The sequence below is a fragment of the Salarias fasciatus genome, chromosome 12 (assembly GCF_902148845.1).
Source record: "Salarias fasciatus chromosome 12, fSalaFa1.1, whole genome shotgun sequence".
NCBI lineage: Eukaryota > Metazoa > Chordata > Actinopteri > Blenniiformes > Blenniidae > Salarias > Salarias fasciatus.
Genome location: NC_043756.1, coordinates 26641777 through 26663694, shown reverse-complemented (window position 1 = coordinate 26663694; position 21918 = coordinate 26641777). Strand labels below are relative to the sequence as shown.

General features: G+C 43.5%; 1 protein-coding gene across 1 annotated transcript in view; it reads left to right on the top strand.

Moving 5' to 3' along the window:
- Positions 1–21918, top strand: part of zmat4a (zinc finger, matrin-type 4a) — a 147318-nt gene that overhangs the window by 66578 nt on the left and 58822 nt on the right. Inside the window, 1 exon segment of the mRNA XM_030105329.1 lies at positions 16267–16423. Coding sequence (XP_029961189.1) covers positions 16267–16423 — 157 coding nt within the window.

Below are 21918 nucleotides of genomic sequence, written 5' to 3'. Positions count from 1 at the left end.
TTTTAATACTCCAACATTGAGTCTGTTTTGGATTTTTGAAGCTCTTGAACCGAATCAGGCATCGTCTCCGCGCATTTCTCCGTCTTGGTGTCACAGTGAATCTGCAGTGGTTCCATAGTTTGACCTTAGGCCCTCAGTAAAAGGGCACGTTGCCTGGATGGGAAGGGAGCGGCGCTCAAACTACACAGATGTGATGCGACCGGGCTGCGCTTATAAGGTGGCACTGTCTAAAAATACACTCGGCACCACCGCCTCCAGAGACTGTGGGGGTGTGCGTACGGCATGGCATGGCCCGACGTCTGGACCTGGGTGAGCTGATGGCTTCTGACAACTGTACACGCTGCTGGTCATGCTAGTCGCCGCAGTAACCTGCTCTCGTGTGTGTGTGTGTGTGTGTGTGTGTGTGTGTGTCAGTCAAGAAGCATGTTTTCCTCCCCGATCCGGTTGTTTTGAGCACTGACTTTGAAATGAAAAGGCATGTTTTCAGCTGTTTATCCAGATTTGTTTATGTACCAGCTGTGCAGCTCTGAGCGGCCATCAGTGTTGTTTTCCGGTGCCGCAGCCAGATCAGACCTGATAACAAAATACTGCGTAAACATGAAGCTCCTTCCAAGAAAAGATGAGGATTCGCAGGGGACGACATCAGAAATGATTCTGCAGTTTTGCCACTTCACCATCTGCTCTTTGACCTAACTGGGAGCGTTTTCCTTTGTTTTTGCAGCTCGGATGTTTCGACAGCACATTTTACCCAAAAACTCAAATCTGAACCGGAATGCCGCTCAGGAACTGCACAGATCAGCTTAATTTTACTCAACGAGGCAGAAAACTGAACATTTGCTGCAGGCAGAAAGGCTCTGTGGTCGTAACAGTGCTGGAAATGCAGTCATGTTCTAATTTATGTTCCGTATGAGTGCTGCAAGGGTTGGGGCATTTATTGATTATGTGGATTAAAATAATGTTTCTGACATTTTTAAAGCAGAAAAACATTAAATACCAGATATTCATTAATTTCAGCTTCCATTATCATTCCTGCATAAGGTCAGTCGTTGAGTGACGACATCTAAAGAGAGTTGAAATACTTGGAACATGTATTCTGATGGATTTTTTTGAGAGAAGTTGGGATTAAACGGAATTTTAAAGTTCAAGTTAGATATTATGATGAATTTACATGCAACTTGGAATGTTGTTTTCCTGGTAAAGCAGTTTTGATGGACAAAATCTCCAAACTTTTGATGTCTCTGAAAAGGTAAAGGTTTTAAAAAGTATTGTTTTAAGTGTTGTTGTACTGAATTGTTGTATATTGTGTTGCACTGCATCAGGCTGCTATGGCCTTGGGAATAATTCAATTTCTTTATTTCTCAATCGCCTCTGGATTAGTGCGGCGCCAAGAATGGCAGAAGGAGCTTTATTCTTATTTTACCTTCATGTCTAATCTATTCCACTACTGTTCATATTCACACGGTGTTTTCTGTTGTTTCCAAGCTCCTCCACTTTCACTCGATTTATTGTTTTTTTTTTTTTGTTTTTTTTGTTTTTTTTGAATCACATCAAGGTAATAAACTTGAGGCCATCTGTTAAATGTAATTGAAGAGATCTTGCTGTTTGATGGCATCCTTCTTGCAGGGATACAGCGTGAAGCAACACTGTTAATCAACAAAACAACACTTCAACTCAAAGCATTTATAGCAGAAGTCATTGGGACTCTGTTTATGAGCACAGGGAGCATGCATTTGGATGAAGTGTTAGCTGCAGACGGCCATTAAAACCACACAATCACCAGGTGGAGGCCAAACCAATGTGGGGATGCAGTAATTTCATTACAGCAGCACAGGAGGAGACTTTCTCTCATACTGTATTATTTCAGGGACATAATGATGGCTGGGTAGTAATGGCTGGGTATTTACTGGTTCCTCATGTCACAGGGTAAGAGCTTCATTCTGAGCCAGTATCAGAAAATACCCCTACTCATTGTTTTAGAATGACTTCTGGAGGTGATGCAAAGAATTGAGTAGCACAAATGCTGAAGCAGAGAGAAGCTCTGGAGCTCGGAGGGAAAATGTTGCTGATTCACTTTGCATCATTTTTGTATTTTCGTTTCAGAAAAGTTTCGTGTTTCCTCAGCAAAATTTTTAAAACTATTGTCGTTTGCACAGTAGATACGTTAAAGGTGCATTAAGGAGTTCTTTAATTTTAAAAATACTTATTTTCCAGCATAAATATGTTACAAATATTCAATGACGTGTAGAATGTGCCCTGACATATTCATTGCAAGGACCTCTAACAGCGCTAAATTGTCACTTGAAAGTTGCAGTGCCGGTCCGGCACCAGAATTTTTTGGGGGAGAATTTGAGAGGATGTGACGTAATGCGTGCTCCGGCTGGCCTAATTTGCTTAGATTTCGTTTTGTCCGCCATTACTCTGCCAGATGCTTAGCGAGCAACAACTGAGCAGTATGAGGGTGGATCTTCCAGAAAGTAAGAAAAGACCGGCTTCTAGCACTGCCACAGCTCCAGCACAGACCCCACCAGGCAAAAGAAACTTAAATTTTACTCGAGTGCTACTAAAAGAGCAAGGAAGGAGTTCCCCTCTTCCGTGCATGTACATGGACGCAATCCACAGGCACGAGCGTTTCACTAAGCTGCAGTTACACCCAAGGCCTGCAGGGGCCGTTGTTTCGCATAAAACATGCAAACTCCTTAATGCACCTTTAAAAACGATGAAGTTAACATACCAGATCAAGAGTTAGTGCTACGGGTTGTTGAAACCACACACGTTTGCAGAGAGCAATACGTTATAAACATTAACGATGGGAGAACAAGAGCATTCCTGCAGCCAGACGACTGGGTTGACTGTCAACCCTGAAGCTACTAATACAGATTTTAAATCTGAAATATGAACTGGAAGTCATGCCATTCTGGAAGCTGCCATGTTTCTTATTTTTAATAATGACCTGGAATAATACTCTGTTCATGTCATATAGTTGTGTATTTCTCTATAGATGTGACTTCTACTTAGATCAGATCCATCAAAGCTGAAAATGAAAAATTGTTTAGTTTTTTGTGAAGCCCAACACACCAACTTATTCTTGGCATTAACTGGAAACGGTTAGGGTTAGGGTTAGAGGGGCATCTTTTTTTGCAACATAAACATCTTTGGAAGATAAAAGACACTTTGTGTTACGATTGAACCAGCTGGAGGTCTGACAGATTCAGGGGTGTCAAACTTAAGGCCTGTGGGCCAAACCTGCCCTACTGAAGGCTCCAATCCAGCAAAACCACCAATGAAATTATGAAAAGTTTGTTTAGAAAATGAGTTTGTTTAAAAAAAATAAAAAATAAAATTAAAGCCGCAAGCGGCATTGGACGGGACCTCGCCCTCTGGCAAGGTGGCCCGACTGAGGTCGTCCCCGTACCTTGATGACCGAAGTCCAAGTCACTGGGAACCTTGCTCCTCCATAGACTTCCAGCACTTTCTCACCCACTAACATGGAGTTGTTAGCATCCCCCATCCACTGACGTGGAGCTTTTAGCATCTGTCATCCGCTAACATGTAGCTGTTAGCATCCCCCATCTGCTAACAGGTAGCTGTTAGCATCTCTCATCCGCTAGCAAGTAGCTGTTAGCATCTCTCATCCGCTAGCAAGTAGCTGTTAGCATCTCCCATCCACTCACATGTAGCTGTTAGCATCTCCCATCCGCTCACATGCAGCTGTTAGCATCTCCCTTCCGCTATCATGTAGCTGTTAGCATCTCCCATCCGCTATCATGTAGCTGTTAGCATCTCCCATCCGCTAACATGTAGCTGTTAGCATCTCCCATCCGCTAACATGTAGCTGTTAGCATCTCCCATCCACTAACATGTAGCTGTTAGCATCTGTCATCTGATTCAGCAGGGGCCACGGCAATGGATTGCAGTGCGGGAAGCTCCATTGCCGTGGCCCCCGCTGAATCGGTTGGATTTAAATAACTTCTGAAGGAATCCAAGCTGCACCATGTTTGTCTGAGTGAGTATATGAGCAGGCACACACCTATAAATAAGGTCCAGGTATCAAAAAAACCGGAGTTGCCCTTTAACACTGTTGAATTTGAAATTATCCCTGTGCTTTGTTAAAAATGTCATATTTTGCAAAAATATGGGGTGTGAGGCTCTTATTTTGATAGTCATGTCTGCTCCACTATGTCAAACACCAATATATCCATGTGAGTGTGATTCCATACATTCATTTGCCTGTTTGAGCAGCAATCCATCACTCGTGTGATTTATGGTCACGGAGCGCCATCTACTGTGGAAAGCAGGGACAACATGCAGAATGTTTTACAGCAGCTCTCAGATCAGCCCTGAGGCTCAATGCCCATATATGGCTTAAGTAGGTCACATGATGTTAGAGTGTGACTCGGCAGACACACAGTTTCTCTTTGGTAAAAACAGCTGGTTATAGGCATTCCCGTTGCCCAAAATGAAAAAAACACCCTCAAGTTTGATAGGCATTTTAGTTGTCTTTACAAATGTCAAGTTTTCAGAGCATTCAGACTTATAATTTTGACCATGGAAGCCTTAATTGGTGAAGAAGGAGAGAGTTTTTGAGCAAAAATGTACAATAAAAGTGTGAATGATGGACTTCCTGTTTGATTTAGGTCATGGGTACGAGTGAGTAAGTTGTAGATCTCGATGAGACGAACGCGTGCATATGTTTCTTTTCTCTGTACGACACTGTGAAAGGTGAAACAGTCCATATTAGTGGTTTTTGAGTGAAAAGTGTTTTGAGGCACATTTGATTTGACAGGAAATAACGGACTTCCTGTTGGATTTAGGTATAGGTATGTCTCTTGGTAAATTGTAGAGCTCGATGAGACGAACTCATCCATGTTGATTTTATTTCTCTGCGACATTCGTGCGGGTCACACTGTCCATTGTAGTGTTGCAAGTGCGTTTTCAGACTTCAAACTTTAAGGGTTAATAAAATCCACACCCTGAGACTTTTGAAAAAGTTTTTAACAACTTTGTGAGAGACACTTGTCCTCTTTTATTTGGCACCACACTGACGTCTCCACGACAAGCGGTCTCGGAGCAGATAATTTTTAAAGGAGGAGTCATTTTCGGCTGATTTTCATCAAAATTTGACATATAACTCAAAATAGCGGATTTCCTGTTGGTTTTAGCCAAAAAAAAACAGATCCTTTTTTGTAGATCTCGAGGAGACGAACGCATGAGAGTTGGTTTGATCTTTCTGCGACATTCCTGCGAGTTACGGTGGGCTTTTTTCACGTTTCTAGGTGGCGCTAGAGAGCGGATGGAGATATGGGGTTAATTTTTCCATTTTATGAAATTTTTCACCAGTCTGCATGTGCCTGCCAAATTTGGTGAGTTTTCATGCATGTTTAGGGGGTCAAATTAGGGTTCAAAGCGGCGGCACGATAATAAGAAGAAACGGACGAAGAACAATAGAGGCCTTGCCCTCAGGCAAGGTGGCCTCAGTTGAGGCCACCTCGCCCTCGGGCTCGGTCCCTAATAAGACAGATTTCTTAAGAGTACCATGAAAGCTAGAGTTCGCCACAAAGTCATGTTGTTTGGGAGAGGTTGTAAACTCAAGTTTTTGGTTTTTTTATTTTATGGGACATTTTACTGCATTTTGCACCAGAATGTATCATTAAGATTAGCTTTATGAGATTGTGGTATTTTTTAGTAATTGTTTGGTTCTGCGAAAATATCAACATCAACACAATTACTCTGCAGTACAACAAAGAAAAAACCTTCAACTTTAAATTTGAAGGTTATTATGGCCCTGCTTTGCTGGTCTGTCCCACTCAAGATGGAACTGGACCGTATGCGGCCCCTGAACAATCATTTGTTTGACACCCCTGTTTTATGGAATTCCCTCAGATTTGTTCTTAATCGTGATATCTCACCTCCTAATCAATTCTAAATGTAGTGCTCTGCTACGCTGAAAGGCCATCCGTTGTACTTGTACATGTTGTCCAGACTCGTGCTGTTGGTTGACTGGCTCTGGTGTTTGCCTGTCAGTTTATACAGCTGCCAGTTTCCATTAAGTCAGGCCCGCAGCGCTGCCACCGGATCGCATCGCGGTGCGGAGGCGCAGCGGCCGCGCTGGAGATGGCACAGGTGTCCCGCCTTGCCTTGACTGAACGAGAAGTGACTGCAGTCTTATGCTCCGCTGCTTCGACCTCTCCTTGAGCAATATGTAGCAGATTGTATTCTGGGTAACGCGCACACTTACAGCAAGTACGCACGTTTCTTATAGCATGTACACACAGTAAATCAGGCCGGGCATGACCACGGAGACTGCCAGGGAGTGGAAGAAAAGGCCTCCGGAGGTTTCGGTTCAAGGTGGGATCACCCTTCTTCTTTCCACTGTGGTTCCTGCGCTTGATAATTTAGAGAATTTACAGTTTAAAGGGAGTAAATAAAGGAAATATTCAGAGAATCTTTCAAAAATACCCAACACAAGATGAGCCAACCTTCGAAATCAGCAATATTTACAATAAAGACAAACAAAATAAAGTAGTGTCTGGACTCAGACGCTTTATATTCCTCCCACAACTATGTATTGTGAAGGAGAACACCTGATTAATGTAGCGTTTATATTATAGAGAAATCACAAGAACAATTAAATTAGCCTGGTCTCCAGATGGCGGCACCATGCTGGAAGTGTCTGGCTCTGCGCTGTCAGAATCTGTTACTCATACATGGCCGTAATGTAAGTGCAGCGTGCTCCTATTTGCATATTTGCATTACTACTCGTTCACCTCAGTTAAACAACAGATGGGGGCACGACATGCACTCCTCCTGTATCTTTGCTTCGAAGCAATTGCATTTTATGCTAGGTTGCTCTAAGTTGACTTCAGCACAATAAAAGCAAAAAGAAGAGCAGGTTGCTTGGAAATGGGAGCGCTGTGAGGTTTTGACATGTTTATAAAGGAGAGATGATTGTTTCAATTAGATGCTTACAATGGGTGAAAGTAGGGAAGTGAGCCTTCAATCATGCTGCTGTTTCCCTGCCAGCACCAACCTGCAGCCCGGCATGCTAACTGCATTATTTACAGTGTTTCTGCTGTTGCTGCGTAAACGGACCTCATTTTCAAAACTTTTTCTGAAAAGAAAATGCGGGAATATTGCATTTAACATTCTGCCTTAATCTCACTCTTTTAAAAAATAGACTTCTCGACACAGAGGTATAACAGCAGGAATCATTTGTTTTCGATTTGACAGATGGTTGTCTGTCTTTTCCTGCTCAGATGTGTTCCAAAGCCCCGGCTGGGAACTGCTGCCAGTTCTTCTTCTCCATATCTGTATAGGTGCATGAACGTGTCTCATGGGGTTTTGGTGAAAGCAGTAACACCCCACAGATTGCACAACACTCTTATTCTATATTAAACTAGTTGTGCAGCTCTGTGCCAGGACTGAAGTGCGTGTTTGTTGGAAATAGTCACTGTTTCCACTACAAGCTGCTTGCAGGGTCAGATGTGCACGTCTCTATTCATGATTGCAGCTTGTGCAGAGCGCTGTATCAGACGGAGAGGAACACAGCCCAGAAGACAAAGGTCTGTGCTGTGAACATTATAGGCTTACAGTCAAATCTCCATTGTTCTGTTTCTGCTTACACCGCTCCTGCTCCGTACTCCCATTTTTAGCCTTTTTGTGTGAAAACAATACACCAAATCTCATCTGTAGTGTGTGACATTTCAGAAAATAGCAGTTAAATATCACTTTACTGCTCGGCATTGACAGATAGACTAAAGTACACAGTGCTGAATAAACAATCTGCCACCTCAGAGTGTTGGCATCAAATGTTTCCCAGGAACTCAAATGTCAGTCTTCTTCCGTTTGGTAAATGAACTGATGTCTTTTCTCCTCTCTGAAGTGTACTCTCACTGCTCCCCACTAGCTACTCCACTCTTTTATTTCCCCTTCCTTCTAAATGTCCTCTGAGCTTCGTTGCGAGCGGGGATGAATGTGAATTGCTGGTCTGTGTAGCGGCGGCTCATTATTCCCCGTGAAGGGCCGCGATTTGGCTAAAAAAATCCTCACTTTGTTGGGCCCGGCAGAGGAAGGCAGGAAACCCATAGGTATCATCCACAACTGAGGGCAATGAACCACTCCACTAAAAAAAAAAAAAAAGCAATCCTCCCAAAAACTGGGAGAACAGAAAAATATCCCCCCAGTTGTGGAAAAGTGAATGATGACGCTGGGGGTATATGTTGGTGAAACTACTCTTTTTTTCAATCAGCATTGCCTACGCCCACTTCAGAATCCCCCCAAACACTCCGCTGTGTCTGCATGTCAGATTGCTCTTGTTTTTCCTGAGGATGATGAAGCATTGACCCGTCTACTCTGCCTCTGATTGGCGAGTACCTGCCGCATTACGGCCGGGCGAAAAGAAGATTTATTTTGCAAAATAACTTTTCCTCGATAGACTCGGTGATGGTTTGCATTTATCAATGCCAATGATAATCCTGCAGCTGGAACAGAGCCATGCCAAGTTAGCACTCTGACATTGTACTTTTTTTGAAGATATTTTCATGCATGTGTTCTGTTCATTTGAACTAAAACATTTGGATTTGTGGATGTTCGAGCATTATTGTGCCACCATTTCACTATTCTGACCTCCTCGAGTTTATTCCTGAAATATAATGACCTGGCTTATGCCCTAAAAGCATGCATACTTTTAATGTCATAAGGAGCAAAAACTCTGAAAAGATTTTCACACGACAGTACGTTTCATTCCACTGCTTCTTAAAAATGGCCTTTCTAAAAGAAAGCCACATTTAAGTGTCTACCCACCTCTCTCCAGCGCTGGAGATCGCTGACGATGCTGTTTCATTCTACTTTTTATCTGAGCATCGAGTGTATTTTTAATGCTGCAAGAGGCTGAAAAATCAGGTTTCAGAGTGGAGCAAATTCAATTAGTTCAAGTCTAAAATCAGCTCAGAGATCCTGGTGTTTCCGATTCCTGCACACATTATCCACACCAGGCATGTTCTGCACGGCCCTGCTCTCCTCTGTCAGTGCGAAGGAAGCGTTTGAGAAGTGTTTAGGCTGCTCGGAGCACGTGGGGCTGTGTGGGTGGCCTGTGAAGTGTTTCATCCAAGGATCCAAAAGAACGAGAGCGGCGGCAGATCTGTCTTCTGTTCCTCAATACCAGGGTTTGGGACTGAATGTCAAGTAGGAGGCAGCTTTCTGTGGCATCTCTGAGGTGTAATCACCTCGAGGGAACTGGGTTCGAATCCTGGTTGCATCAATGAAAACTCAACTTTTTAAAAAGATTGTGAAAGATTGCAGATTGCAGGGACTAATGAAGACCAGTCAAACGTCAAAATGATCCTGAACCACAAGAAAACATTTAGCTTGAGCTGGAAAGTTTTGGGAGATTTCCTCAGCAGTTTGAGTGACTCCATCAGTGTAACGCTGATCCCGGCGATGCCGCCGCCTTGGCCGTGTTTGTTCAAAGTGCTGAGCGTGCACTTACCACAGCTGTGTGTTTCTGCTGAGCTGGTGATGGGAGGAATCCTCCGAGTCCCTCCGCTGGGTCGTCTGCTGTGTCAACCTGCTGTTCACAATTATGTTCGCGAGTGGAAAGCTCCGATAAGGACGAACGGGGAATTGTTTAACCTTCTGAAAGGACAGAGTGGAGCCTGCAGATTCTGAACTGAGACAAATGTGTCAATCACCGAGCCTCACGCCGGAACAGCGCTGTAATTCTACGGTAAACCTCATGTTTTGCTCTCCACCGTGCTTCATGTGAGTGTCGACTGTAAATCACCGTTTAGTAACGTGGTAGAAACGTCTTCTACAATGATCTACCCAACTTCAGGTCACAGCGTGCTGGTGAGGGCGAGGCCACGATACAACGCAGAAGAAGCACCGACAAACAGACAGTTACACTTCAGGAGCCTTATTATAATCACCAGTCACTGTGATGGAGTGTAAATCCAGTTTCTGGCTGAAATGGAAGGTGCTCATCGGCCTGTGAGGAGAAAATGATCGGTCATTACTAATGACCGATCATTTGACTCATTAGTGAACCTGCAGTGAAATCAGGAGAGATCTGCATTCCCGTGTGGTTTTTGAACACAAGCCAAAGATTTCTGAGGAGCTACTGAGCATAATGCCTCATTTCTGCCCTGTGTGCAGAATCTCCAGCCGAGCCCAGTCACGGTTTGTTCTCTGCTCCTACTATTGCCTGCCATTTATTGTGAAGGTCATTTCATGCTAACGCAGTGGCGGCAGCTGATACGACTGTGTCAGTCCTGCTCAGCTCTTCGCCGTATGCTCGACTTGGCAGCAATAGACTGCATTGTCCACAGCCATGTTGGGAGCAAGTCCTTTTTATCCCTGTTTTTTTTTTTTTTTTTTTTTTTCTGGGATACCCTTGCACTTGGCTGTCCTATTTCTTGTGTGTGTGCCCTGGAGGGAGATGCACATGAGTAGTGAGTGTTCCCTGACCTCCAGATTTAGACCAAGCCATTATACAGAGCTCCGGCCGGGCCGGGATCAGGCCAATCCAGCGATCACCTTGAGGAGCAGTGCTGCTTTTCGACTTCGAGGGAAGGACAGGAGGGATGGGGGGATGGGGGGGATGGGGGGCGATCCTGCATTATGGAGGGAGTCTCCGTGAGAAGCAGGGATGCTGCTGCAGCCGTGGCATTTGTGATGCAGCGACAAAGGCAAACAGCACCAGTCCGGCGCAGGGAGACATCACACAGCCTGTGTGTGTGTGTGTGTGTGTGTGTGTGTGTGTGTGTGTGTGTGTGTGTGTGTGTGTGTGTGTGTGTGTTCAGGCAGCAAGGACACGCTGTTTCACTTAAACCCAGATGAAAATGTGCAGCACTGCGCTGACAGCCAAGAGAATTTACTGCTTGCAAATCAAAAAGATTATTTTATTATGCCTCACATGAATGGGAATGAGGCGATCCCCCCCCCCCCCCCGCCTGCACCCTCCTCCTCCACCCACACCCCACCCTCTCCCCTCTCTCTTGTCCTGCCTCCATCAGTTACATATTCAGAGAAATGCAGCACAGCAGTATATTCTGCCAATGCAGAACTCCAATTATTTCTCACTGTTGGGTTGATATCACACACAGACACACACACACACACACACACACAATGACTCCCACCATACATGACTTCTGAAATGCTGCCTGTGTTGTGTTTCAGATGACTCATGGGTTTTTGTGGAGCTGAAAATAAAAATTAAAGAGATATTTAAAAACTATGTTGCTGAGCTGATCATAAATTCGTGCTGTTAGATAATCCTTTCACTTCTGATTTATTACCCCTCTGCCGCACCACCACTTTTTACCCACAATGCCCTGGTGAAGCCTGTCTCGGGCAGCCGGCTGTGCGTGATACACTGCGACTGTCGATCTGGCGGCATATACACCTACATACTGCTTCATTAATTGCGTTTCTCGGCAATTAACTCTCAGTTTATCCAGTTTTAATTAACCATGAAATTATGGATCTTTCCTTTTTCAGATGTGGCATTTCATCTCTGTGTATCTTCTTATGATGATGAAATTTTCCATATTATGAGGGGCAGAGTAGTTCTGGTAACTGACGGAAAACTCTCTGTGTGTGTGTGTGTGTGTGTGTGTGTGTGTGTGTGTGTGTGTGTGTGTGTGTATACATATGTGTGCACTAAGAGTTATAGAAGGACAACAACAAGGGCAGAAGGAGGAGCTGATTGTGTGTCAGAGTGACTCAGAGCGCAGTGGTGTTTCACTGCTATCACACACTGTGGGAGGAAGAACTGTGTTTATGTCTCCTCACACACACACACACACACACACACACCGATCTGCACCAGATTAGATTCAGTGGAACGGTCCAGTTTCAGAGACGTGTTGTGGACCTCTGGCGGTGAGACACATTCCTCCACAGCTTGTTTTTAATGTGTTTTTTAAAATCAGGATGCACCGATATTGATACCGGTATGGGGTCTTATCCTGGATGGAGTGCTTGTAGACTGTGTAGCTTTGACACACAGGTTGTGTAGACGTGGTTTGTGGCAACATGTTGCTGCCGCACATGGTTTTCGTTTGGAGTTGGAATTAGGTTTTGTTCTGTTTCAGCCAACAACCTCAAAGATACTCGGTTAACTTGAATAAGATCAGCCAGATATATTCTGTTTACACTTTGTGGAGATTTTAGCATTTTTACCTGAGAAGTGGGTTAGTTGAAACATATGGCTGTACACATTTAAGCTTGGATTTAATTAAAAAAAAAAAAAGGACTTTGTGATTGAAGAGCAAGTCCATTTTCGAGATGCGGTTCTGTCATTTTGATGTCAAGCCCCACCGGGGTCGGAGATCTGGGCCTCAGACTGTTCTGTACCATCTGTCCTGTTCCAACCCTCCTGTTCCTCTCTCGGCCATCTTGACTTTGACACAGCCGCAAAAGACACATTAACCAAAATCCATCATCTCCTCTCAAAGTGTCGTAGCACCCCTCAGCTGCCCCTCAGCTTATTTAGAGAGACGGATGTTTGCTCTCTGCACTTCAGAACTTCCCACACAACATTATTTTCCTCTTAGGGGAAGCTTCATGTCTGAGCCAAAAAACCTCTCTGCCATCAGGAAGAGAACCAGGGCACTGTGACACCCAGCACTTCAAGAAAAAAACAGAGGAGCAGGAGGTGATTTCAAATCTGCTCCCATCATTAAGTCATTTATCATCTTAATGACTCTGCATCAGTCAGTGGGAGGAAGATGCTCTATAAATCTGGAAGTTAGTGGAGGAAGATGCTCTATAATCTGGATGTCGCCTCCTAACTGGTCCTGCAGGTTTGCCTAATGATGTGGAATGCGGCGGTTGTTTGTCTGACAAATAGCGGCAGATTAAAAGTGTCACCTGTGTTAATGCGGTGGCACGACGAACAGATTCCATGTAAATGACCTCTGAGAGAAGAAAGGCGTCAGAGGAGCAGCGGCTTCGTGACTCCTGTTTCTTTGTTGGCTTTAATTCAGTTCCTTAAATAACAGTAGCTGCTTCCTTCAGCAGTGCAGACGCAGTCAGTGCTGGTGAAAGTACATTAGTCCTGGAGTGGTCTTCAAGAAAAGCCTCAGAAAGAAGCTTCATCCCGGCGTTACTCAGCATCAGTGCTTCCTGTCATTTGCAGTAACAGCAGCTCTGCTTCCTGCTGCATCATAAAGTGGCAGCTCCACTTTGAAGATGGTGCCGCAAACTTTAGAATTTCTCCACAAACCATTAAACTGTTTTTCTTTTTCTCACTTTTACAGAGATGACTGGATTTTTCTAATGTCTAAAATGAAAGGAAATCCTGTTTGTTCAGAGTCTTCGTCCACGCCCGCTACGCCCAGTTCTGAAATGCACTAAAATGCTGCAACTGCATGGATAACAGTCAGAAACAAACATCGAATGAGACCTTCAGCTGGCGCTACGTCAGTATTTCCTCAAATGATAACGTGTTTCTGTTTCTCTCTTTGATTAAAACCGAGACGTGAACCAGTAAACAGCAACTAATTAGAAGTTTTGATTAAGAAAAAAGAGAAAAAAATCTAAATGAAGTTGTGGATGTCCTTCCAGGAAAAAGTAAACATTTCTTCAATTAAGGACTGCAGCTCATCAGCAGGGAATTTTCTGTTCGGCTTATTAATAAATATATAAATGTACTTTATTAGATATTTTTTCAGTGTGGCTGATATGACATCAAAACCAATTATTCTTTTTTTACTTTCTATTGTGTTTCCAGAATTTTCCGCGTAACTGCAGGAGTGGTAGTTTCTATTCTTTGAAATACAAAGAAGAAATTCTCCTAAAAGGTGGAAACATGAGTAAAATGCGAAGCACTCCTTGTGATTTCTCCATCTCCTCTCAGTATATAAAAAGTGAGCGTTTCAGCCGTTTGTGCTCTAATTGAAACGGGGAAGTGAACGTTCTGCTCAGAGCGGCAGCCGGAGTCCTTCTGCTGGCTAATGGAAAGTGATTGAGTGCTGCTGAGAGTAATTGAGTACAGCTGAAATCACCTATCAGCTCCTTTGAGAGCAGAAAACGGAAAAGAGTGTTTAAAGTCTGTGAAATAAATCCCCGGCTGGTAGTCAGCATGTTTAATAAACGCCACTGTTATGAAGATGACTGGGATCACTAAGCGCCGGGAATTGGCAAATTGCAATGCTAAACTGCATTTGGACAACAACAATCAACTTGTCAGCGGATAATGGGGCCAATGGCTATAAACATGTGGTCCTCGGGCCATATCCGGTCCTCCAGAAAGTCCGTCCAGGCCAGGGATTGAAATGGGACAATATGGAGGCATTTCCTGCCATTTATAATTCAAGCTTCATTTACATGATGTTTTCAAGTGAAAATGGAAACTGTCGGAGCATGTTGGGGGTCTATTTATGTCACAACAAAGCTCAGGGCCACTGGAAACACCACTTTTTGAAAACAGACACCAAAAACACAAAAATGTAGCACTGTCAATTGAAATCTCTGATTTCAAACAGAACTTTAAAGCACGGTTCTCAAATTTAAAGGTCCACAGAATGATGGAAGAAACATTAAGTATCAGTTTATCTTTTTTTATTTGTGTAGTTGTTCCATCTGTTGTTGCTTCTGTTGGAGAAAGAGTCAAAAAATCAAGATGAAAATATAAACAGCTGACACCTTTTTTTTTTAATATGCATATTTCCCATTTTTACTGCAACACAACATTGTTAAAAATAGTGTAATAAAACTTTTTTTTTTTTAGGTTATCTGTAAAGATGCTGACACGTTTTATAATGTACACTGTGCAACTTTAAACTGCAGCAAAGAGAGATGGGGAGTCGTCTGTATTCAAAGGTTATTATATCATTTTACTGGTCTGTGTCACTCTGCAGGGCCCGACAGTAAACTCACTTTGACAGCCCTGCTTTAAAGGCGCTGATGGATCATTGCTCGCGGTGCATTCACACACAAAAAAATAATCTTTCCTCTTTATAGGGGTGTTAAAATAAAACATCAAACGTAACGCTGTGGGTCAGAGGACGTCTTCACAGGGTCCATTCAGGTGTTTGGTGGCCAAGAACAACTTTGTTATTCTCTCACTGTAGATTAAAAAAAAAAAACCTCTGCCAACTCCTCCTTCATTACTTTGTGGCAGTAACTCAGTATTTCTAATTTAACTCAGTTTGATGACGTGATGACCTTTGGAAGAGAAGCCACTCACTTCTGAACTGACGAATGGAGAACAACAAATTACGTCTGTTCAAATCTTTAAAACAGAAACAACCTTGTCTCTGAGGCAACATAAAGCAAACGAGTACATGATGGCTTGGTGTGTGTGTGTGTGTGTGTGTGTGTGTGTGTGTGTGTGTGTGTGTGTGTGTTTGGACACTGTATTGATAATGTATGTTGGAAAATGAACCAGATAAAAATGACTGGGATTCTCTGATCCTTTAGTCACGTGCATGGCATTGATCCAGGTCTCTCACCAGATTGAGGCCCACTGTCCTTCTACTGAGCATGAATAGAAGAACTACTCACTACGGCCTAGGTGCTCATATGCAGTAGCAGCATTTCAAAAAAAGGTATCCCCCCCCCCCCCCCCCCCCCCCAGTCACAGAAATGGTTTAGAAAATGTTCCGAACTCTAACAGGCAGTGAGGATCTGAGCACATCAGTCCTCCTGCAGACTGAGCCGCTCAAGTCAGACATTTATCACAGAGGTGGACGGGCTCATTATCTCCGTTCATCTCAAGCTGAGACGGCTCAACTGAACACACACACACACACACACACACACACACACACACACACACACACACACACACACTCCAGCCTGCTGTTCACTCGCTGCATCTGGTGGAGCAGCAGACAGCCGAATGAGGTCGCCCAATCACCCCCCCCCCCCCCACCTCTGAATAGCGGCCCTTCCTTGACCCGATCCGCCTTGTGGGACTCTGTCTTCACTTCCTGGGTGAAACGAGCAGCATCCATATCTCCCTGACCTCGGAGGATAATGGGTTTCTGAGCATCAGGAGGCTCCACCGTCACCTCCGAAAACACAGGAGTCAACTCCATTTGCATCCCACCAGGACGTCAAGGCTGCTTCCTCCTGCCTCCTCCTGCTTCCTCCTGCCTGCAATCAGACATGGTCCAGATTAGTGATGTGTTCAGTGTGCAGCTGTCTCGCATTCCCTCCAACTCAAACTGCATGTTTGAATCCCATTTTAAAAGCTGCAGCCTGCACTGATGGAGCGATGCATCATTGATGAGGTGTTTCTGTGTTTGTTTTTCCTTCCAGGGCGGCGACGAGAGCGACGTGGACAAGAATAAATGCTGCACGCTGTGCAACATGTCCTTCACCTCGGCTGTGGTGGCACAGTCACACTACCAGGGTAAAATCCACGCCAAGAGGCTAAAACTGCTCCTGGGAGAGCAGCCTGCCATCACAACCAAAGGTATGGCTCAGAGCGCCATCAGGGGTGGAGGAGAAGGAAAATGGGGGTGAGGTGAGAGGGAAGATGCCCACATCGAAGGTGTTGTTGTTTGGTGTGAAGTGGAGTGGAAGCTGCACGGCTCCATTCAGACCGTTTCTGTTTGAGTGGGAGACTTCACAGTCCGGTGTGGATTTATGTTGGAGCTCCAGCTCAGGTGCTGCGTCTCGATCCTCCGTTCTGAGACATAATAAAGACGCAGAGGTGCAGCTAAGGTCAGGAAATACTGCCGGACCCCAAAGCCCACGTCTCTACCGAGCACCGCCGGGAGGCTGCCGGAGCAGACAGCAGTCAGACTGAATCACCCTCCAGTCACTGACTGGATTCAGTCCAGAGAGGCTTCTCTGGACTGTCTGTAAGAAATTCTGTCTATAGATTCCACAGAAGTAACAATTATTGAAATGTTACGTATCAGTGGGCTAGTTATGCATGTGAAATATCAACCAATACACCTGAAAGTAGAAACAAACTCAACAACAGAAGCATTGCATGCACCAAATTCAGATTTGACCTTTAAGTTATGAATCTAGTATGCATGCGGGCTCTCACTGTCTCTTTGGATTTTATCAAACCTATTTTTTAAGGCATATAGGAGAAGCTGCATTAATGGAAAGTGTTTGTTTTAGGCGATTTCAACTAGTTGATTTATAAATGCAGATAGATACGATGCTCCAACATGTCTTTGTTTTATTTTTTTTAAAGGGAGCAGCATTATGCAGACTGTATGAAGTCAAGGTGTTCGTAAATCAGCTGAAAAATTCAAGCCCCCGTTTGCATTTTCGCTTCAGAGAAGTTTTGCTTTGGAATGGAAAAATAAAACTTTGTAGATTTTTACTTGAAACATTTAAATCAGGCTTTAGATGTTGGCTGTTTTTACCTTCAGTTCAGTATGTACGTTTCAGTCAAAGCTCAGGTTGAACTGTGATGAGAAATCTTTTTATTTGTATGAATTAAGCAGGAAAAGTAGAAATAGAGATCAGATCCAGGAATGGATGAAAGTTAAATGGATGCATCTTTCAAAGAAATGAGAAAAGTTTCTAACTAATCTAAATACATAACTTGCTCTCTGGGAAATAGGAAAATCAGTCGACAGAGTTAAGAGTGAAAATGAAATGTCAGGGAATGAACATGTTTCCCCTTGACCTGAGAAAGTCCCGAACAACAAGAAGTCTTGACAAAATCAATAAAATATCAAATCAGTTCAAATGCTAGGATGTGAATATGAATAATTTGAAATAAGTATGCAGTGAAGCCAAGCTGGGAATCGACTGTACTCATGCAAAGTTAGTGCATCATATACACAAAGCAGTATCCATGCCAGGAATATGTTGGCACATTTTCCTCTTTGTTTACTGCCCACATTCATTTTGCTTTGTGGAACGCCGGCTCGCTGTTTCTTCGGGCTGCCAGGACTTCAGTTTACCTGCCTGCAGGACTGATGCTATCTTTAATTTTTCATGAATGTGCATTGCTGCACTCTGTTAGGAAGGGATAAGAAAATCATTTGAGGGTACACGTTGTTAGCTGAAGTAAACAAGCCATTTAAAGGGCTGAACTGGTGAATTATGGGAGTTTATCCAAGGTATTTGTTGAAAATAGCATTATTCTTCTGATTTAGTGACTTTCAGCTTTCAAGGTTAAGTTGTGTTTATTTTATTCCTAGCTCTACTCCAGTGTTCACTTGGAATTATTACATTATTGGCCGGAATTTGACAGATGTGTTTGGGATTTGACCTACTTTCACCCACCGTCCCCCTCCAGTCCCCCCATGACGCGAAGCTAGAAAACTCAGGACAGAAAATGTGAACATTATGTACTGTGTCATGTCACAACCTTTTGCCCAGTGGGAACAATCCCCCCTTCTGTTCGACAGCCTCATCGACTGTAACCAACTAAAGACACTTGACGTGTTGGATTTGATGGGAATAGTGTGAAACCTGTGTAATTTATGACAGTAGTAAATGAACGACACCACTCCAAGAAGCTTAACGCTCTGCTAAGTCATTCTACCAGTGTTGTCCCGCAGTATTGATCCGATCTGGACACAATCCCTGGTCCTGGCCCATAGTCCATTAAAATCATAAATCAGGAGGACTCGATTGTTTTAAGACATAAGGGAAAAATACTAAAAAATCTCAGACTGTCAGTGAAATAAGATGCTGGTCTTCTGATAAGGTGACCAGATCGTCAGCTGCCAGCTTACTGCATGCGTCTGTACTCCATGTTTGCTCGCTGCCCTTGTGCTATCCTGCCTCCACATCGGTTTTGAACTGACAACGCTCCGCTTTACTACCGCTGCCTTCGCCAGGGGAGCGAGTGGGATGATGTGACGTGAATCCGATCGCATATTCAGAAATAGTGGAGAGTGGGTCAAAGGTGACAGCCACCCTGCTTCAGTAAATATTGCTGGTGTCAGGAGTTACAAACGTTTCCCGAGGCGATTCAATGATCACAGATAACAGGAGCTCGTTACAACATGTGCTTGAAGGGATCGGCTCACTCAGCTGAGAGGTGAAGGAAAATGTCAAGTTTTTTTTCTGGGTTTTTTACTGTATTACACAGATCAGTTTTCAAACTTGAGAAAATAGACAAGTGAAACAGTTGTTATATTGAGGCGGTGATTAAAAGACATTTTAAATGAAGACTCGTCTTCATGTGTTTCCTTTAAGAAAGACCCCTGTTCACATGGAAACGGCAGAAAGGCTGAAAATAGAACGAACACAGACACTCTATTGTCCATCTACTGTTAACTACAGCTGTGGTGCATATGTGCAGTAGCAGCTTTTCAGGAAAGTTGTTTTCCCTGTTTCCATGTACATGACAGTGTTTGAAAAAGTAAAAAATAAAAATAACGGACACCCAAATCACTGCAAAACTTTTGTGTTTTCACTTGAAAAAGTTGTAAACAGTTCCGTCAAGAACTGTGAAATGCCGTTCAAAATGGTCATGATGGTTTCTAATGACAATGCATGATCCAGACTTGGTGGTTTGATGGTTTTGGTTTCGTGTCACTGATGTGAGTGTTTCGTGTTTGGCACTTCAAATGTAACTTATCCTCCTTGACAGGCCCACACTGTTGCTTATAAAAGCACTTAAACATGATTAAGGTATGATTGAGACACTCATTAACAGCGAGCTGGAGTGAGTGGCGGCCAATGAATTAGTCTGTTTTAAAATTCCTTGTATCGGTACTCTGTATCGGCAAGGTGCTAAAGCTTCCTATTCATTTGTCCTTTAAAAAGTGGTACCAGTGAATCTCTCCTTTTTGAGTAAATGACATTTTAATTTGAGTTATTGTGAGTTTCTGTCATTAATATCTTAATAATCCTCACTGCGTTTTGACAGGCTCAAGTGCCCGTTCTGCAGAACTCCTTCACGCAGCGCCGCCGTTCTATTGCAGTATGGATTGAATTATTAGAGCGGTTCTCTCAGACGGAGGCCTCTCGGGCTATCAATGTCCAGGCACAAATATTTCTGCTAATGAATTCATCGATTTGATTCATCGTCCTCCACTTTTCAAATAACCTTCACGGTCCCCCGAGGAGGAAGGCGAAAGGTTTTTATGAACATTAATAAGCGAAAAACAAATCTCATAACATGCTGGTGTGACCGGGTGGGATTCATAAGAGCTGGTGGTCACTCCACGTGCGCAGAGCAGGCGAGGGAAGAGTGGAAAGTTTATCTTTACAAACCCTCTGGATGCGGGTCAGCGAGCCGGTGTGTTTGTCTTGTTCCGGCCGTTATTTAGATTTAATCAGCGACTGCGCTTCGCCCCGGGCTGACTGAGGTCTACCGCTGCTGTGATCCACTGGCAGCTGCTCTCACCTTCAATCTGCGTACAAATTGGAGAGAGAGAATAATGAGCGGAGGTCACAGGGTGGAAAGAGCCGAAGAGGAAACTCAGCAGTGTTGGTTTACTGGTCTCGGCTCCAGCGGACCCATCCGTTTGGATGCAGCTCTGTCTCACTAATGCTTTCCATTTCATTTATGGGAAGTGTTCTGTTGACTGATGAGGCCATGTATTTTTACACTGGCATTATCTGAAGCGTTCTGAGTTGATCCTGCAGCATTAGCACCGTCTCAGCCGCTGCAGCCTGACTTTTTTCTCCCTCTTCTGAAGTGGTGGGATTAAATGAGGAGATTGGCTGCATGAACCTCTTGTCTTTGAGTTAATGTTGGACTGAACCCTCTGGCTGAGAAACACTGAATAGTATAAGTCCTTTTTTTCCCACTACAGCTGCAGTTCTGCCTGAAAGCATAGTGCAGCTACTGTAGGCTGCACAGATGCTTTTAAACTTTTTGAAAAGTTGAATTTTCTCTTTGGTCTGACTGCAGTAAAGTAACGACTCTTAGGGTCTTAAACGAAAGGGGGGCCAATCAATTCTCCCATGATAGGTTGTGAAAAAACTGCTTTTAAGTACTGGGGATTAAGGATTAAGGAGAGCTCACTTCTGCTCAATTTCACTATAATTCAATTCAATTGAGTTTTATTTCTATTGCACCAAATACAACAGAGTCATTCCAAGAACCTTTCTAGAGAAAAACACACAACTCCACATGAGCAAGCAGAGGAGATTCTCTTTTAACAGGCCGAACCCTGCAGAACCCGACTCAGAGGAGACTTTCTGTAAAACCAGACTCAGAGGTGGAGACTTTCTGCGGTTCCGGTTGGAGTTGGAGGATGGAGGAAACAAAATAAGAGGACAGACGGACATATTGTTGGGAGGGATTCAAACCCTGATTCGGGTTGGAGGCTGAAACAGGCAAAAATGAACATGTACCTCTCAATAAAAAGCAGAACATTGGAAGGCTTTGTTCCCTCTCAAGTCAGCTGTTGTGTATCTCTGCAACGTTTGTCTGCTAATATTGACTCAGCTGTAATCTCAGTGGTACAGGATGTAATATTCTTCAGTTAAAACTCAGAGAAATGAAGAGAACAGCAGTAGCCACGTGATTCCATGTGTTGTGGAGGAATAACTACTTTAACCAACGATTCTTTTTTGACACTTTACAGTTTCTCTACACTTTTAATTAGACTGGATGTTGCCCATCCAATGACAAAATTGGAAAGACAACCAGAACAACAACAACAACAGGCTATTCAACTATTTTGGCAAGCAAAGTCTGTGAGCTTTTAAAGTTAACTATTTTTCAAGCTTGTCTTGACATTTTCTTTTAGGATTAGGCGTGGAATTTGGTCCGTTTTACACTTTTTCTGGCATATGATTAACATTCAGTTGGATTTTTCAGCCTGACTTGAGAAAGTAAAAAAATCCAGTGACATGAACTTTTGCCCTGTGAAGGGTTTAAAGGTTTTTCATTTTTAAAGACACACCTTAAATATGCGCCTTAAATTTTCGGGGGTCTTCTTCAAAAAGTCTGGGTCTCATTAAAAGAATTGAAGTTGAGGTCAGTTCAAGAACAAAGACTCCTGAAGTGTTTTTATTAAAAAGAAAAAA